The sequence below is a fragment of the Mustela lutreola genome, chromosome X, assembly GCF_030435805.1.
Source record: "Mustela lutreola isolate mMusLut2 chromosome X, mMusLut2.pri, whole genome shotgun sequence".
Taxonomy (NCBI): domain Eukaryota; kingdom Metazoa; phylum Chordata; class Mammalia; order Carnivora; family Mustelidae; genus Mustela; species Mustela lutreola.
The window spans coordinates 30,431,047-30,448,571 of NC_081308.1; the positions used below are offsets into that span (position 1 = coordinate 30,431,047).

General features: G+C 39.0%; 1 protein-coding gene and 1 non-coding gene across 2 annotated transcripts; both read right to left on the reverse strand.

The window, feature by feature from the left end:
- Window positions 1-4,299: 4,299 nt before the first annotated feature.
- LOC131821893 (zinc finger protein OZF-like) lies at window positions 4,300-6,038 on the reverse strand. Its single transcript, XM_059158242.1, has one exon. It carries the CDS (start codon window positions 5,853-5,855, stop codon window positions 4,368-4,370), a length of 1,488 nt encoding a protein of 495 aa, XP_059014225.1. The 5' UTR covers window positions 5,856-6,038; the 3' UTR covers window positions 4,300-4,367.
- A 3,300-nt stretch (window positions 6,039-9,338) lies between these two features.
- Window positions 9,339-9,444, reverse strand: LOC131822349 (U6 spliceosomal RNA). The gene has a single exon (XR_009350224.1). It is a non-coding gene; the product is annotated as a U6 spliceosomal RNA (small nuclear RNA).
- Window positions 9,445-17,525: the final 8,081 nt, after the last annotated feature.

The following is a 17,525-nucleotide window of genomic DNA, read 5'->3' on the forward strand; positions in this document are numbered from 1 at the left end:
TCTAATTGCATTTTGTCAATGACAGAACAGCTATTGGAACAGGATCTAAGGTCAGGAGTGAGAGAGGTCAGGTGTCTATTCCCATTTCTGGATGATCCTTCCTTGCCAGTTTACAGTTTAATAGTGGCCATGTTGCCCTACTTATAGCCACAACTCCTGTTGGGGAACCCTTTCCCATAGTTACAGATCTTGTCAGTTCCAGGAACGCTGCTCTCTCTCTTGCCTTCTCTTGTGAGGCTGGGAAGAGCTTCATACTCTTGTTCATCTCTGGCTGCATCGCCATTCAACTGAGTTCTTTAATCTTCCTCTCAACTCTATAAATCACCCTTTCATTACAGTTTCTTCAACTACCTTTTGAATAAGCTATCTGATTTCTACAGAAACCTTGACTAAAAAATGTTTAGCTCTCACATTTCTCACTCACACCTTTTTCCTATTCTTTCAGCATACTCATTCACTACTTAGCATGTAACTAGAGAAAAATAGGACTTGACCAAAAAATAGCTTAGTGAAGTATTTAAATAGAAGGAGTTTAAGCCAAGAAATTGGCCACTTAGTTGATCGATGTGTTGGGAACCCCAAAATGAGGGGAGGTGGAGCAACACGGACATGAGTATCGGCAGGAAACAATTACCACCCCTGGGATAGAGCGACAAACCTAGGGTGGTGTTGATGGTGTCCAGCGCTCAAGATCGCCTGCTAAATGTGGGAACCATGGTCAGACTGTTTGGAAGAATAGGAGACGCAGATATTGCCAGAGAGGCCAGCTGCTGCACAGAGGGAGAAGAAACCTGAATCCTCCTTACCTTCTGCCCTCCAATCTCCCTTAAGTGCCTCCCACTGGCTAAACCTACATGGAAACCAGAGAACCAAAAACTTGGAGATGTAATTTGCCCAGGAGTCATATCTCTGAGATACAGGAAAATTGTCCTGGGGAAATTCTGGGGCATTTTAACTCTTTCATGTAGGCCACCATTCAGGCCAGGCTTTAGCAAACTGTTACATCTGCTTGCATCTGCTTCACTTCGTCCATGAAGGCCAAATCTCAGGTAAGCTTACCTATCATTTTTGAAAGATTTATTTATTTATTTTAGAGAGAAGAATGGGGGGTGGATAAAGGGAGAGAGAGAGAGAAGCAGATTCCCCACTAAGTGTGGAGCCCAGTGCTGTTCGGAGCTGGATCCCCAAGACCCTGAGATCATGATCCAAGCCAAATCAAGAGTTGGATGCTCAACCAACTGAGCCACACAGGTGGTCCAAGTTTACCTATTTTGATCAATGTTACCTAGTTTAACCTTGTGTTCTATTCTCCTTGGTCTAGCAAACTTAATATCCATTCCCACAATACTTCTTGATTTTTTGCTTACACAAATTAGCAACAGTTTGCAATGACATTGGATGTAAGTGCTATCTCCTTCCCAGATCTTGAAATCCTTCCTGAGACCATGCTAGAATCTGACTCCTCAAGGGCAATGGAGAGACAATGTGAGTGGAGGGGTTTGTTTTTGAAGAGTTGCCTTTCTTTTGCAAGGCAACTGCCTCTGTAAATTCATTAAAGATTCTCTTTTTTTCCTTCAAATAAGCTTTATTTTTAATAGTTAGAATCTGGAAACAAATGGCCACCAACAATTGATAGGTGAATAACTGTATTATATCCATATTACATCCATACACAGTGAAATAGTACTTAGCAACAGAAAGAAATAATTTATCTCTGAGCAATTATGTTTACTGAAAGAAGGTTTAAAAAAAGGCTATACTGGCTTTATTATTTATTATGTATTATTATATACTATATATTTTGTAAAATACCAGAATGCACAAATTAAAGTACTGTGAAATAAAACAAATAAATGGTTGAATAAGAATGAGGGGTTACCGAAGGGCAAGAGGAATAGATTATGAAGCGACATGAAAAAACTTTGAGGGCCAATGATATGCTCATTACTTTACTTATGGTGATGGTATCACAGATGTCTACATATGTCAAAATTCATCAAACAGTACAACTTAAATATGTGCAACTTATTATATTCCACTTATATGCTAATAAAGCTATTAAGAGATATAATGCTACCATATAAAAATATGGATCTCCCATCTCTTTTGGGAAATCAACCAACCCTATATTCTTTCAATTATTTCATACTTCTCATATCTTGGTAGGGTCAGCCCTGCCTCAGTGGCAATAAAAACTAGAGAACAATTAATACCATGTTCACCCAAACACTGGCTGGATCACAAGACCTATCTGAGACTGCAGTCTCTCTCTTCCCTGCTCTGGGGTACCTGCCTGTGCAGTGATGGCCTAAGGTCAACAGCACAAGGCAGTATAGGAATCTAGAAAACCTTTTGATGGTTTGCTCTGATACTGACCTCTGCCACAGGAGATAAAGAGGTCTGTAGGTTCTAAGAATTTCTGAACACCTTTAACCCAGAGCCACACCTTTAACCTTTAACATGAAATTTACGTCTGCCCTTCAGAGCAGACACATAACCTCTAGTTTGCCACAATCTCCACCACTCCCTAATTAATCAAGGTTTCTGTACTATTTCTATATTGTGTTTTTTTTTTAATCTTAAAGGTATATTTTAACTATCAAGTTTTGAAAGAGTTCTCTAAATAAGTTATAATCAAGTTAACATTAGAATATCTAAATAAAACAATCTTTACCAGAGTCAGCCTTACTAAGTGCTAATGCTTAAAATTTTGTAAAGTAGAAAAAAAAACTAGTATCTTTACCCTTAATAAAGTCGAATTGCTGGAAAAATGACAACATTCTATGCATCAGAACAAGATATATATCAATTGTGTTTCCTACTTAGCCTCTGAATGTCTTATCTGCCTCCCAAATTTTGGACTTCACAGAGGCTGATAACTTCTGGGTACATCTCAGCAGATAGCTAGAGCTCAACAGTGTTGGGGAATGTGTGACAACCCCTAGGAAAAATGGACTTAAGTTCTGCTCTTCCCAGAACACATGGAGATTGTCTTATCACTCACCCCTTTATCAAGGTGAGCTTAGGCCTCGTAGGAGATCCTGACATCTAGGTCATAAGATCTGTCCCACAAGGCTGAATCATTTTTCCTAAGAAGGTTTAGGAAAGGAGGTTGGAGTTGCATTGCCAATTAGGCCAAATTAAATGAGAGCTGTTCTTTGCCATCCTGCCATTTTCTGTGATGCACATAAAATTTGGGGCTGCCACAAAAAGTGCTCTTCTCTTCATGTTGGCAAAGCTCATCTCTCTCTCTCTCTATTTAAAAATTTTAATAACATATTTAGCCCAATATACCCCAAATATTATCAATTTAATATGTAGTCGAATAAAGATTATAAGGAGATGTTCTACATTCTATCTCACCCTCTCTCTCTCTTTCTCATACTATGTTTTAGAAATTGAGTGCGCATTTTATACATACAGCATATCTCAGCTCTCACCAGCCACATTTCAGGGGATCACTAGTCATTTGTGGCTAGTGCCTACCGAACTGGACAGCACACTCTATTTAGCCCACAGTCCTAGTTTTGTTCCTGACTGTGGAAAACACTCAACACCCGTGGATACAGGTGTGAAGGGAAGAAACGAGCTCAAAAGCCCATTTCTTTTCTCAACCAACCCGCACAGTGAACATAACAAGGGCTTTAAAATAAGGCTTTCTTCAGGGCACAAAGCAGATCAGGGTGGGACAGGCAGTTCCAAGGCTGGGTGATTTGGAGGCTGGAGAAATCCATCTCAGCTATCTCATGTAGAGTCAGTACTGCCCACAGAATACAAAAACCTCTGGAAAACTGCAGCAGATTCCAGCTCAGATCTTTTTGGCAGGTGCTGGGTCATATCCACACCAAAACCATCTGCAGGTAGGAAGTGAGGATCCCTAATGGGTTCATATCCCTCATGATTCCCTCCAGGATATAGGAGGGAGGGTGGAGGTGTGCCTTGCCTGAGTACACTGGCGTGACAGCCACATGGTGTGGGGCCCTGACCACTGACAGAGGTGCAGTGGTCTCTGCAACAGACACAGACAATGGAATAGCTCAGGCCAGGTGAAGGTCCTGGGGAGTTCAGAAAATGTAAAAGGAGGTCCTGAAGCTTTCCCACATACCTGGCACTTGTAGATGCCTCCCCAGCATGGATGTCTGGATGTACGAAGTTCAACTTCGGGATGTTGACCCCATCTGAAAGGCTACTTTCGGAGCTTTTCTCTTTTATGAGTCATATTATGTTGAGCAAGGAGAAAGCGCATTCCCTGCTCTATTAAGGCCTCCCTTTGGTGTGAAGTTCCTGGTGCTAAATGAACTTAAAAGATGTAGCTAAAGGATCAGCAAAACTTACACACATAGGAAGCCTTTCTTTGATATGAACTTTTATGTGCCAAGCCTGGTGGGAGGGCCTTCTGTAGGCCCTCCCACGTTTGCTGAACACATACGGCTTTGCTCTGGTGTTATGTCTCCGGTGCATGATGAGGTTGGCTTTGTCACCAGAGAGTTACCCACATTCACTTGATCCATAAGCCTTGCTGTGGTGTGAACTTTCATGTGTTGAAGAAGCTGGGAGTGACTGACATAGGCTTTCCGACATTCACCGCACACATAAGGTTTCGCTCCACTGTGAATTCTCTTATGTATTTTAACGTAGGAACTGTGGCTAAAGAATTTCCCACATCTATCACACTCGTAAGACCTCTCTCCAGTGTGGCTTTTCTGGTGCTCAGTAAGCGCATCTTTGCGGAGAAAGGCTTTCCCACATCGGCTGCACATAAAAGGCCTTTCTCCACTGTGAATTTTTTGGTGCTGAGTAAGTGTGTCTTTGCGGCCAAAGGCTTTCCCACATTCACTGCACTCATAAGGTTTTGCTCCGCCGTGTATTCTCTGGTGCTGAATAAGATGAGATTTTCTGACAAAAGATTTCCCACACTCAGCACACTCATTAGACCTTGATCCCATGTGAGCTCTCTGGTGTATTTGGAGGTTGGAGTTGCAGGCAAAAGATTTCCCACAGTCGTTGCACTCATAAGGCTTTTCTCCAGAGTGGATTTTCTGGTGCCTAACACATTTGCCTCTGGTGCTAAAAGCTTTCCCACATTCACTGCACTTGTAATCTTTTTGTCCAGTGTGAAGGGCTTCCTCACACTGGATGCTGTCGCATGGCTTCTCATCTGTAGTGGCGTGGTGCTGGACAAGTCTTGAGCTGGCCACGAAGTCCTTCTCATCCTCTTTGCAAGTGAAGGCATTCTCTGACTTGTAGCTTCTGTAGCTCTTCACAAAGGAATCTTGGTCTTTTTTCCTCCTAGGAACTTCTTCACTCTCCTGCTTTGGGATCTGGTCAGTGTTGACAGTGACCCAGAAGGTTCTTCCACATGACCCACATGGATGTGAGTGAGGCCCAAGGGATGTTGTTACCTGCTGCTCAGACAGATGCAAAATGTCTTTTAAGATTGGGTCACATGTGTTACAAGGATGGCTCTTTTGGATGGAAGGACCCACGCTGAGAATTTTCCCCTGTGACTCTCTTACAGAAACACCCTGCTCAGAAGATGCGCCTTCATTTTCTACTCTTTGACAAGGGCTGTGGCTCCTCCTGACTCTCCCTGCCCCTGCTGGAGCTATGGCTACATTTGCAGGAACCCCATGCTCTCTCACTGACAGTAGTTGGGGAATTAAATGATATCTGGAAATTGGAAGTCCCAGTGAGGTCACCAGTAGAAAGTTTTCCAGTATCACCTTACAGTATAGGCGTTTCTGAGCTTCATCAAGTAGCTCCCACTCCTCTGGGGAGAAGTATATGCACACATCCTCAAAGGTTACAATGTTGCGGTTGGGATCCGTTGCGGTCTGTCCACCAGCCTCCGCCATTGCTACAGTATCAAGGCCCTGAGAGGGCGCGCCTCAGAGGGTGTGAGAAAAAATGAGGCAAAAGATTGTCCACGCCACGGTCAGACACCAAATCTCCACACAAAGGGACACCACATAAAAATAAAGCTGAGGGGAAAAAAAAAAAAAAAAAAAGCTGAGGTAACACGGCTTCTACAAAGCAGAAAGTTACGCCCCAACCTTGAAAATGGCGTCCGTTCGGTTAGAGAACAAACCGCCGGAGCAACGGTCTCTGCCTAGTGCTTCCAGTGGCCTTTCTCAGATGAACCGGAACCAAATATGACTGAGCATGGTCCAATGGACCGAAGCAGGAAGTCCCACCCGGAAGTCGCCTTAAATATATACGTATATATTTAAACAGAGGAAGGGCTGACTTCCTTAGATAGGAGAGAGGAATGGAGGTTTCATTTGGCAAGTGTGACTTAAGGTAATTTTAAAGTTCATGGTTCTTGGTTTCATTCAAATCCATCTAAATGTGTCCGTTCCAAATTTCATAGTCCTGAATAATTTTTTTTTTAATGATTCATTGTTGCTATACAGGGTAGCTATTAGGTGTTTTGTTTTGTTTTGTTTTCTATGTTGATCTTGTATTTAGCCACTGTTGAATTCCCTCCTTAGATCTACCTGTTTGTCGGCTGCTTATCTTAGATTGATTATATAGATGATCATAACCACCGAAAATATTTTATTTAATATTTTCCAACTTCTGCATTCATTCCCCACTTATTTTTTTCTCTCATCTTTTGCAGTGGCCAGAACTTTTAGGATAAGGTTGATTAGTAGTGTTGATAAGAGACGACTTTTTAAATTTCTGAATTTAATGTAAATTATCCTAGACTTTGCATCCTATGCTGTATAAATATTTGCTGTACATATTTGGTAGAAATATTTATGAAAGTTGTTTGCCAAGTTTTTTTTTAAAATCATGAATGATTGCTGGATATCATTCAATGGTATATTGACCTATATTTAGTTATGTTTTTTCTCATTTAGGTACATTATTTTCATGAATTAACTTTGTTGGTGAATTTTCTTAAATTTTGCTGTCCTTGAATTTTGAGATTAAACCATTAGTCATGAGGTCATTAAAATGAAATATTGACTATGATTTGCTGATACTATGTTTGAATTTCGGTTCTGTGTTTTAAGTGTGATTAATCTATGTTTTTGGGTTTTTGTGCTTTTCTTTCTTAGGGATCACAGACATTACTAAGCTTAAAAAATGAGAAATTGTCTATTTTCTGTTCTATATATTGAAGCAGTTTTTTTTCCCCCACAGTTGAAATTAACTTTTTTAAAAAAGCTTAGTAAGTCTGATATCTTTGTGGTTCTAAAAATTTAACTACTCTTTCTTTAATTTTATGGTTTTCTTCATGATGGGCCACTTGCTAGTTTATATTTCCCTAGAATATTTTTATATTATCTAGGTTTTCATATATTTCTATTACATTGATCACTGTATTTTATTATTTTTACCTTTATTTTTTTAAAAGATTTTATTTATTTACTGAGAGAGAGACAGAGAGAGAGAGGGAACAGAAGTGGCAGGGGGAGAGGGAGAAACAGTCTTCCCACTGAGCAGGGAGCCCCATGTGGGGCTCGATCCCAGGCCCCCAAGATCATCACCTGAGCTGAAGGCAGATGCTCAATCACTGTGCCATGTGGGTGCCCCTGTTTTTACCTTTATTTGATATTTCTCCAGATTTATTGAGGTATTATGATGAATAAAATTGTATATACTTAAAGTATACAATGTGATGATTTGATATATGTATATATTATGAAATGATTACCACAATCAAGTTAATTAACGTATCTGTCACCTTATATAGTTACCTTTTTCTGTATATGCATTGTGAGAGTGCTTAGGATCTGTTCTCAGCAAATTTCAAGTCTACTATACACTATGATTAAGTATAGTTACTGTGTTGTACATTAGGTCCCAGTAACTTATTCATCCTATATTTTTTGTTTTGTTTCAAGTTTTTATTTAAATTCCAGTTGATTAACATACAGTGTAGTAATAGTTTCAGGGGTAGAATTAGTGATTCATCACTTATGAATAACACCCAGTGTTCATCACAGTTAAGTGTCCTCCTTAATACCCATTACCTATTCAACCCATCCTCCTGCCCACTACCCCTCCAGCAACCCTCAGTTTGTTCTAAGAGCCCCTTATATGGTTTGCCTCCCCCTCCACCGTTTTCATCTGTTTCATTTCTTAAATTTCACATATAAGTGAGATCATATGGTATTTGTCTTTCTGACTGACTTACTTCTCTTAGCATAATACACTCTAACCTCATCCACATCGTTATAAATGGCAAGATTTCATTCTTTCTGATGGATGAGTATTATGTGTGTGTATATATCTGGATGTCTCTCTCTCCCTCTCTCTCTCTCTCTCTATATATATATATATATATATATTCATATTCACCTCTTCTTCACCCATTCATCAATCAATGGACCTTGGGGTTGTTCCCATAATATTCCTATTGTGAATACTGCTGTGATAAATATCAGGGTACATGTGTCCCTTTGAATCAATATTTTTGTATCCTTTGGGTAAATACCCATTAGTGCAATTGCTGGGTTGTAGGGTAGCTCTATTTTGAACTTCTTTTTTTTTTTTTAAGATTTTATTTATTTATTTGACAAACAGAGATCACAAGTAGGCAGAGAAACAGGCGGAGAGAGGAGGAAGCAGGCTCTCTGCTGAGCTAAGAGCCTGATGCGGGGCTCAATCCCAGGACCCTGGGATCATGACCTGAGCCAAAGGCAGAAGCTTTAACCCACTGAGCCACCCAGGTGCCCCTATTTTTAACTTTTTTGAGAAACCTCCATACTGTTTTCCAGAGTGGATGCACCAGGTTGCATTCCCACCAACAGTGTAAGAGGGTTCCCCCTTTTTTGCATCCTTACCAAAATCCGTTGTTTCCTGTGTTGTTAATTTTCACCATTCTCACAGGTGAGAGTTGATATCTCATTGTAGTTTTGATTTGCATTCTCCTGATGATGAGTGATGTTGAGTATCTATTTGTGTCCATTAGCATGTGGGTGTCTTCTTTGGAAAAATTTCTATTCATGTCTTCTGCCTGTTTCTTAACTGGATTATTAGTTTTTTGGGTGTTGAGTTTGATAAGTTCTTTATAGATTTTAGATACTAACCTATTTTCAGATATGTCATTTGCAAATATCTTCTCTCATTTCATAGGTTGCCTCTTAGTTTTGTTGAGTGTTTCCTTCAATGTGCAGAAACTTTTTATCTTGGTGAAGTCCCAATAGTTCATGTTTGCTTTTGTTTCCCTGGCCTCCAGAAATGTGTCTAGTAAGAAGTTGCTACTGTTGAGGTCAAAAAGGTTGCTGCCTGTGTTCTCCTTTAGGATTTTGATGGTTTCCTGTCTCACATGTAGGTCTTTCATCCATTTTGAATGTGTTTTTGTGTGTGCTGTAAGAAAGTGGAAAAATATAGAACGCTTCATGAATTTGCATGTCATTCTTGCAGAGGGGCCATGATAATCTCCTCTATAGCATTCCAATTTTAGTGTATGTAAGCATGAGAACTTATTTACCTTATCACTTAAAGTTTGACCCTTTCTTTGACCAGCATTTCCCATTTTTCTCCACTACCTAGACTCTGGTGACCACCATTCTACTCTTTCTATGAGTTTGACTTTTGTTTTGTTTTGTTTAGATTCCTTATATGAGTGAGTACATACAGTGTTTGTCTTCCCATGTCTACTTTATTTCATTTAGCATAAGTACTACAGGTTCATTCATATTGCCACAACTGGTAGAATTTCCTTCTTTTTTATGGCTGAATAATATTCCATCATATATACACATTCACTGAGTAATATTCTATTGCGCATATATATATATACATATACATACATATGTGTATACATGTATATTCTCACATTTTCTTTATCCATTCATTAATTGATGAACACTTGGGCTCTTTCCATATTTTGGCTATTGTGGATAGTGCTGCTATAAACATTGGGGTGTATGTGCCCCTTTGAATCACTATGTTTGTATCCTTTGGATAAATACCTAGTAGTGCAATTGCTGGGTTGTAGGGTAGCTCTCTTTTTAACTTTTTGAGGAATCTCCACATACTGTTTTCCAGAGTGGCTGCACTGGTTTGCATTCCCACCAGCAGTGCAAAAGGATTATCCTCTTTGGGAAGATGGAAAGGTAGTAGGGAAACTTAAGTTTTTTTCTACTGATCAAAACTTCTCCTAAATATATTGACTCTGAATAAAAATCATTCCTATTCCTCTGAACAGAAGTTTGAAATTATAAAGACAAAATTTGATTATTTTTAGGTTCCGTTCTTTACATTTTTGTTGTGTCATGAATAATGGCCATCTACAAAGGGTAGAAAGAAATACCCAGAATGAGGGGAATTTTATTTAATTCTACTTAAATATCATCTCTTTCTTGATGTTGATTGTGCTCTCTTTTCATGACCTGCTCTCTCCTCTTCACTCTTTCTTCCTGCTACAACCCACAAAATCAGGTACGTTGAAGAATAAAAAAAATTATGACCTTTATCAAGATAAAGAAGATTCACCACACTGATCACTGAGCAAAAGAAATTGTAAAACGGAACTTTTAATATTTTAAAGCCATTTGGAATACAGTTCACATGAATGATTCTGTACAATGTACAAATCGGTACCCTGGAGAATTTGCACTGACAGCCATGGGAGGAAGACATGCGGGAATAACATTTAATTGCATATTTAATTGACCTTGTAGGAAAAATGAATCTCCTATTTTGTACTGAGTACAATTACATAAAGATTTGAAAATAATATTATCCAAAAAAGTTACTCAGACTATTTTATGTTGTTATTAGAATCATATAATGTTTGTGCTCTGCATTCTTTTGACTGTAATAAGACAATCACCATCCTGCTTTATAGCAGAGGGGTAGAAAGGAGTTAGGAGATAAAGCATACATTTTGCCAGCATTTTTAGTAATTTATGATAAATAACTTGATAAAAGTCTCTCTGAAAATTTTCAGACATCATTTTGAAACTATCAGATTTATAGTTAATACAGCTAAAATGTAATTTTAAGGTGGCTTTTTGCTTTTCCAACAAATTGGATATTAAGGTAATTTAGAATAAGTAAATTAAGTATTTTTCCCCACGTATGTTTTCATATTGGATAGAGCTAAAGAGATTGTTGTTTAGAAGAATGAATATGGCTATTTTTCTCAAAAGCATTTGTCCTAAGAAGACATCTTTTATTATTTTTTTCAGATATAAAATTTAGTGATTCATCACTTATACATAACACCCAGTGTTTATCATAACTAGTGCCCTCCTTAATAACCATCACCCATTAAGAAGAAGATGTGATATATATATACAATGGAATACTGCTCAGCTATCAAAAATGATATCTTGTCATTTGCAATAACATGAATGGAACTAGAGGGTATTAATGCCAAAAGAAATAAGTCAATCAGAGAAAGACAATTATCATATAATTTCACTCATGTGTGGAATTTAAGAAACAAAACAGAGGATCATAGGGGAAGTCAGGGAAAAATAAAACAAGATGAAAGCAAAGAGGGAGACAAACCATCAGAGACTCTTAATCATAGGAAGCAAACTGAGGTTTGCTGGAGGGGAGAGGGGTTGGCGGATGGGGTTACTAGGCAATGGATATTAAGGAAGGCTTGTGATATAATGAGCACTGGGTATTATATAAGACTGATAAGTTACTGAGCCCTACCTCTGAAACTAATAATATAGTGTATGCTAATTAATTGAATTTGAATTTAAATGAAAAAAATTAAAAGAGGACATCTTTTAGTTAACATATTTAGAAAAAGGCATTGGCTCATATAAAAATAGTACTAGCTAAGGTCCCGTGTACAAGGGAAAATAGATAATTTTAGAAGTTATAAGGCAAGAAATGATCACTATTTGGGGCGCCTGGGTGGCTCAGCGGGTTAAAGCCTCTGCCTTCAGCTCAGGTCATGATCCCAGGGTCCTGGGATCGAGCCCCACATCGGGCTCTCTGCTCAGCAGGGAGCCTGCTTTCCCCTCTCACTCTCTGCCTGCCTCTCTGCCTACTTGTGATCTCTGTCTGTCAAATAAATAAATAAAATCTTTAAAAAGAAAAGAAATGATCACTATGAGAGATCATCAATATGAGAGAAAGTAAAGGTAATTTTCTCAGACCTACAATATAGACCAGGCAGTTAAGTGCCATGATTGACAATGATTTGGCATGAAAATAGAACTGTTAGGATACATAGCAACTGTGATCTACACTTCCATTTAGAATTACATGAGTTGCAGTGATGACTCTCAGAATATACACCATGAAACATCTGGCAGTGTTTAATGCCATATCCCATCTGTTGCCATCTTAAGCTGCATTAAAAGAAATAGTGTCTAGTTCACAGAAGGGGAGAGTTCTACTATATTGATTAGAAACTACTTTTCTAAACTCATCCTGGTTATATCTTAAGGGAAGTAACCTAGAGCAACCATGTAAGGCATGGAAACAGTATTCTTTTGATTTTTCAACCAAGAATATAGATTTCAGGGGACATCAGTTGTATTCTTTCCAAAATCTTAGAGCTCTTAGGGAGAAAACAATTTGATTTAGTTTGTTCTGTTTGAGCAGAAAACAGTGAAGAGATTCACTTACTAGATGTATGGCCCAGTGCCACTAAATCTTCACACCTATAATACAGACTCTGAGGTATCATGGTAGATGATCAAAGCCCAATTTGCCTGATATTTATGGACAATTGTTAAAGTCCTCAGATACTGGAAATGCATCATTGCATAAAGTGGAATGCATAAAGCCTATGCTTTACATACTGGGAAGAACAGTGCTCCCATTGATGTAGGGAAATGTAAAGACTGCAGTTCCTCTTTGCAACAGAGTCAGAGCGGGCAAAGGACAAACAGCTGTGCAGGCCATACATAGTTGCACCACCAGTATCTTGGGAGCTTCATTCCTTTAGCATCAACAAGATGGAAGACACTGAACATAAAGCAAGAAGATAGTGGGCTAGAAACTAAGAGTATAATGTCAAAGGAGAAATAGTTACTGCCTTTATACCATCCTACTAATGAGATGTAAAATGTGAGGCTATGTTTATATGTATATGCATGCCTGAACATGAGTTCTGAAGGTGGTCTTTATAATATGTATTAGGTTAATTTTGTTCTTAACACCCATGTTTAATTGACTAAGATTTTTACATTGACTTAAAATCCCACTTTAAAATCTTATTATTTTATTGTTATCTCAAAATTTATCACTTTTATTTTTATTTTCTAAAATATTTTAAAGATTTTATTTATTTATTAGAGAGAGAGAGAGGAAGAGAAAGAAAACACAAGAGAGTACAAGCAGAGGGAGTCACAGAGAGAGAGAGAGAGAGAGAGAGAGAAGCAGGCTCCCTGCTGAGCAGGGAGTCTGACTCACATGGGGGTCCATCCCAGGACCCCAAGATCATGACCTGAGCTGAAGGCAGACACTTAACCAACAGAGCCACCCAGGCCCCCAAGTGATACATCTGTCTCTTCTGTCCTCCAAAAGCATGGAAACAAAAGAAGTGTATGTATATACACTGACTGCTGGGCGAGGGTGCACAGGGTGGATTTCTGGGGCCAGCAGTGGGTGACATGTTTCTCTGTATTCACATTTAGCTAATGTGGAGTAGAGTGCACAGGTCCTAGGTGCATGTCCCCCCCCCCCCGCCGTGTTTATGTGAGTGGCATTGGGTCCCTACTGTGCCCTCACCCCAAGAGCCTACTGTGTACAAATGGAGGAGGAGGTACCATGACCACGGCAGCTCCTTAACAACAACTTCAGGCTTTTCTGGCTGATTCCCTTGGTAGAGGCAAAGCTGGGGCTCCAGGTGAGGCCTGGTGGTCTCCTGTGATTTAAGAGGAGGATGAATGGTTTGTTGTCATCTATACATGTCAGTAGCATGTCACATAACTGCCATTTAGTGTCTCACAGTGCTCAGGAACGAAGATAGCATTAGAGATAATTAAAGATACTTTTTTCAGCTCTTTGATTATTTTTGCCTTTTTTTAAAAAAAATCTCTCAATACTTCACAATTACTTGAAACATCTGAGAAATTTCAACATCTTCCCTTTCTGGTATGTGAGATGAGAGTCCTGCTCACTTCGTACTGCAGTAAGCCTCATTGCTTTCCCAGCATATTTCAAAGTTTTTCTTTTTCTTTTTCTTTTTCTTTCTTTTTTTTTTTTTTTTTTTTTTTGAGAGATAGAGTATGTGCATGGGGGGGGGGGGCTGCTGCAGAGGGAAAGGAAGGGAGAAGCAGACTTCCTGTTAAGCAGGGAGCCACAAGCCTCTCACTACCCCTAGGTACCCCTAGGACTCTAGGCTCCACACAGGGCCCTGGACCATGGAATCATGACCTGTGCTGAAGGCAGATGCTTAACTGACTGACACCCAGGTGCCCCATTTCAAAGCTTTTTCTTTCCTAAACCTTGTGCCAACAGTTACTAAGAATCTACTTCTTCACTTTGGGGCATAGAAAAATTAACCAAATGTGATCCTTCTCCACTAAGAGCATAAATAGAGTTCAAGTTGACATCTCAAAAAAAAAAAAAAAGGGGGGGGCAAGTAGAAATTGCCCAAAGGAGAAATTATCTCTAGCTGGTGAGATTAACAGAGGCTTCAGCGCCTTTTAACTAGGCTTTGGAAATGGGCAAATGTATATGGCAAGAGTTCCTGTTGCTTCTTTTCTTTACTTCACAATCTTCTACTCTTTTTAATTCATGGCAGTAGTCTTTTGTCCCTGTCTACTCTCTAAACCACTTGTTACAGCTACCTTCACATGATCAAATCCAGTAGTGTAATCTGAGTCCTCACCTTAACTAAACTCTTAATGTACATTTGACTGAATTCATTTTTCCTTCTTGAAATGGTTTTTTGGCTTATGGGATACTGCACTGTCCTCTTGATTTCCTCTGTGCCTTGGTGGCCAAAGCTTGGTTCTGGCCTCCTTTTTGTAACCTGCCTTTACATGTCTCTAAATGTTGGTGTGCCCCAGAGTTAAGTACTCAGACGTCTCCCCCCATCATTTCCACAGGTCAGGAATTCTTCGACCTAGTTGCACATTTGAGGAGTTTTAAATATTCAGATACCCTGGGTTCCCTGCAGAGATTTTAGATTTAGTCATTCTGAGGATGGGAACAGAATCAGTATTTTAATTTAAAGCTTCCCCAGTGAATCAAAAGTGTGCCGGGGTTGAGAATCACTGAAGGGAGTGATCTCATCCAGTTCAATGACCCCAAAGGACACACACAAAAAATCTGGTGATTCAAATGGAACTCTCCATCCTTGAGCTGTCCCTTGAACTCCAGACTCATAATTAAAGGATTGACTAGACATTTCCACTTTGCAGTCTAATGCCCATTTTCAAAGTTAGCAAGTCCAAAGTTGACCTTTTGATTCTCTTTTCAAATCTGCTCCTTGTTCAGTGTTTCTTATCTCAGAAGGTGGCACATGTCATAATCCACCCCAGTGCTCAGGGCCCAAATTCAGGTGTCATCCAAGATTCTTCTCATTCTTTCATTCCTCATGTGCAATTATCAACAAATCTCTTTGTTTCTGTCTCTCATATTAATCTTTAATTTTCTAATTTCTTACCACCTTTATGCCAATTCCCCCAGCCTAAGCCACAGTTATCTCTTACTTAGACTGGCCCCACAGTCTCCTAACTCCTGTTCTCTGCTCACTGTTTCTACCACCTCCCAGTCTCTGTACACTTGCAAAGTGAGCTTTCTGAAAAATAATAAAATCATATCACTCCCTGTTCTCCATCCTCCAAATACTTTTTATCACACTAAGAATAAATTCTGTATCTTTATTATAGTCTGTAGCCTTGGAGAATTGACTTTTGGTTATTCAGACCTTGTTTCTTACCTTCTTTTTTTGAAACCCCCTCACTCAATGTACATCAGCCACCCTGGTTTCCTTACTATTCCTCTAACACTTCACACATACTCTTGTCGAGGGCCTTTGTCCATACTATTACACAGATCCCAATATAATGTGTCTGGCTTTCTCATATCATTCAGATTACTGCTCAAATATCACTCCTGTCAGGGAACTCTTCCCTGAGTGCTAGGTTTTAGGGATTAGCCTCTGTCCCCTAATTTTGTTTCATTTTTCATACGACATTTTATTATGTTCACTTACTTAATTTCTATCTTCTCACTGGAATACAGGCTCCATTAGCATTGGGATGGTCATTGTTTTCTTCGCCATCTCATCTCTAGCATCTAGAACAGTATCTTGCATGTAGTAGATAGGTACTCACTGTATGAACTGATGAATATGTGTATGAACATGAGGAGAGGGATTTTAGGCCAAAGGGGTATTATGAACAGTGTCATGGAAGCAAGGAAAGTTAGCTAGTTTGGGAGAAGAGCATATTTGGTGGAAGGGTGCTTGGAGAGAAATAGCAAGATATGGTTCTAGAAAAGGATGTACAAGTCAGGATGTGGATGACATTCACATTAATATGAATATGAGCTCTAAACAATTCACATGGAATTTAGGAAATGGAAAGCCACAGAAGTTATTTTTTAAGTGGGCTATGTATTTGATTGAATTGAGGCTAAAAATAAAAATGATATGGTAACTGAATAGAAGTGGTGGTTAAGGGAGAAAGAAGAGGTAAATATGATTTTTCAAGTGTTAGGCCTGGGTAATTGAAAAAGATGTTAATGGCATCAACAAAGAGAAAGAAGACAGAAAATAGTGAGATATTGTTGTTTTCCTCTTATTGTAATTAGTAGATTTGAGGTCTGGGAGAATAATCCTTTTAACTTGGGACATGTTGTTAAGGTGCTTGGGAAATATTCATGTGGAGATGTCTAAGAATCATTTGTACATGAGGATATGGAATTTGAGAGAGAAGTCAGGGCTAAAGTTTGAGGTTTGAAAGTTCTGCCTTAAAAGATGAGATTGTAGGGATAGATATGCATATCAATGAGGAATCTGTGAGGTAAAAAATGAGAGGTTGCTATGGAATCTTATGATATGTCACTTTAAAAGGTGTGAAAACTAAAAACATGGGAAAACCAAAGATTGTTCAGAGAAGTAGGAGAAAACCTCCATGAGCTATAACATCATGAAAGCTAAGGGAAGAAAGATTTGGAGAAATTAATCATCTATTTAAGTTCTGCAGAGGATTTTAGGAGGATGAAGAGATAAACCTTTTGATTATCAAAAGAAAAATTGACTGCAACTGTGGTGGTGTGGATTGGTGGCTTGGAAGAACTTAGAAGAATGTGGAAGGATATTATCTTTATAAGGTAACAGGGGTGAGAAAAGAAATGTTTGAGGAAAGAGAAAAATGAATCATAACACCAAATCAAGCAAAACAAATTTTAGAGAAAGAAACTTAAATTTTAGAAGGGAGTGTGGTTCATTGATAGAGTAAAGCCTCATGCATCAAAGTGCAAGGTGGTTGTTAGCCCTAGCAAGAAATAGATAGACATGTACCATCTTCTTGCCCAAGAAGGAAACATAAGAGAAAAGAAACGAGAGGAGAGTGAGGTGGAATAGAGGTGAGAAGGCACAAGTTAAATAGTTAAAATCTCAGTAACGCTGGAAA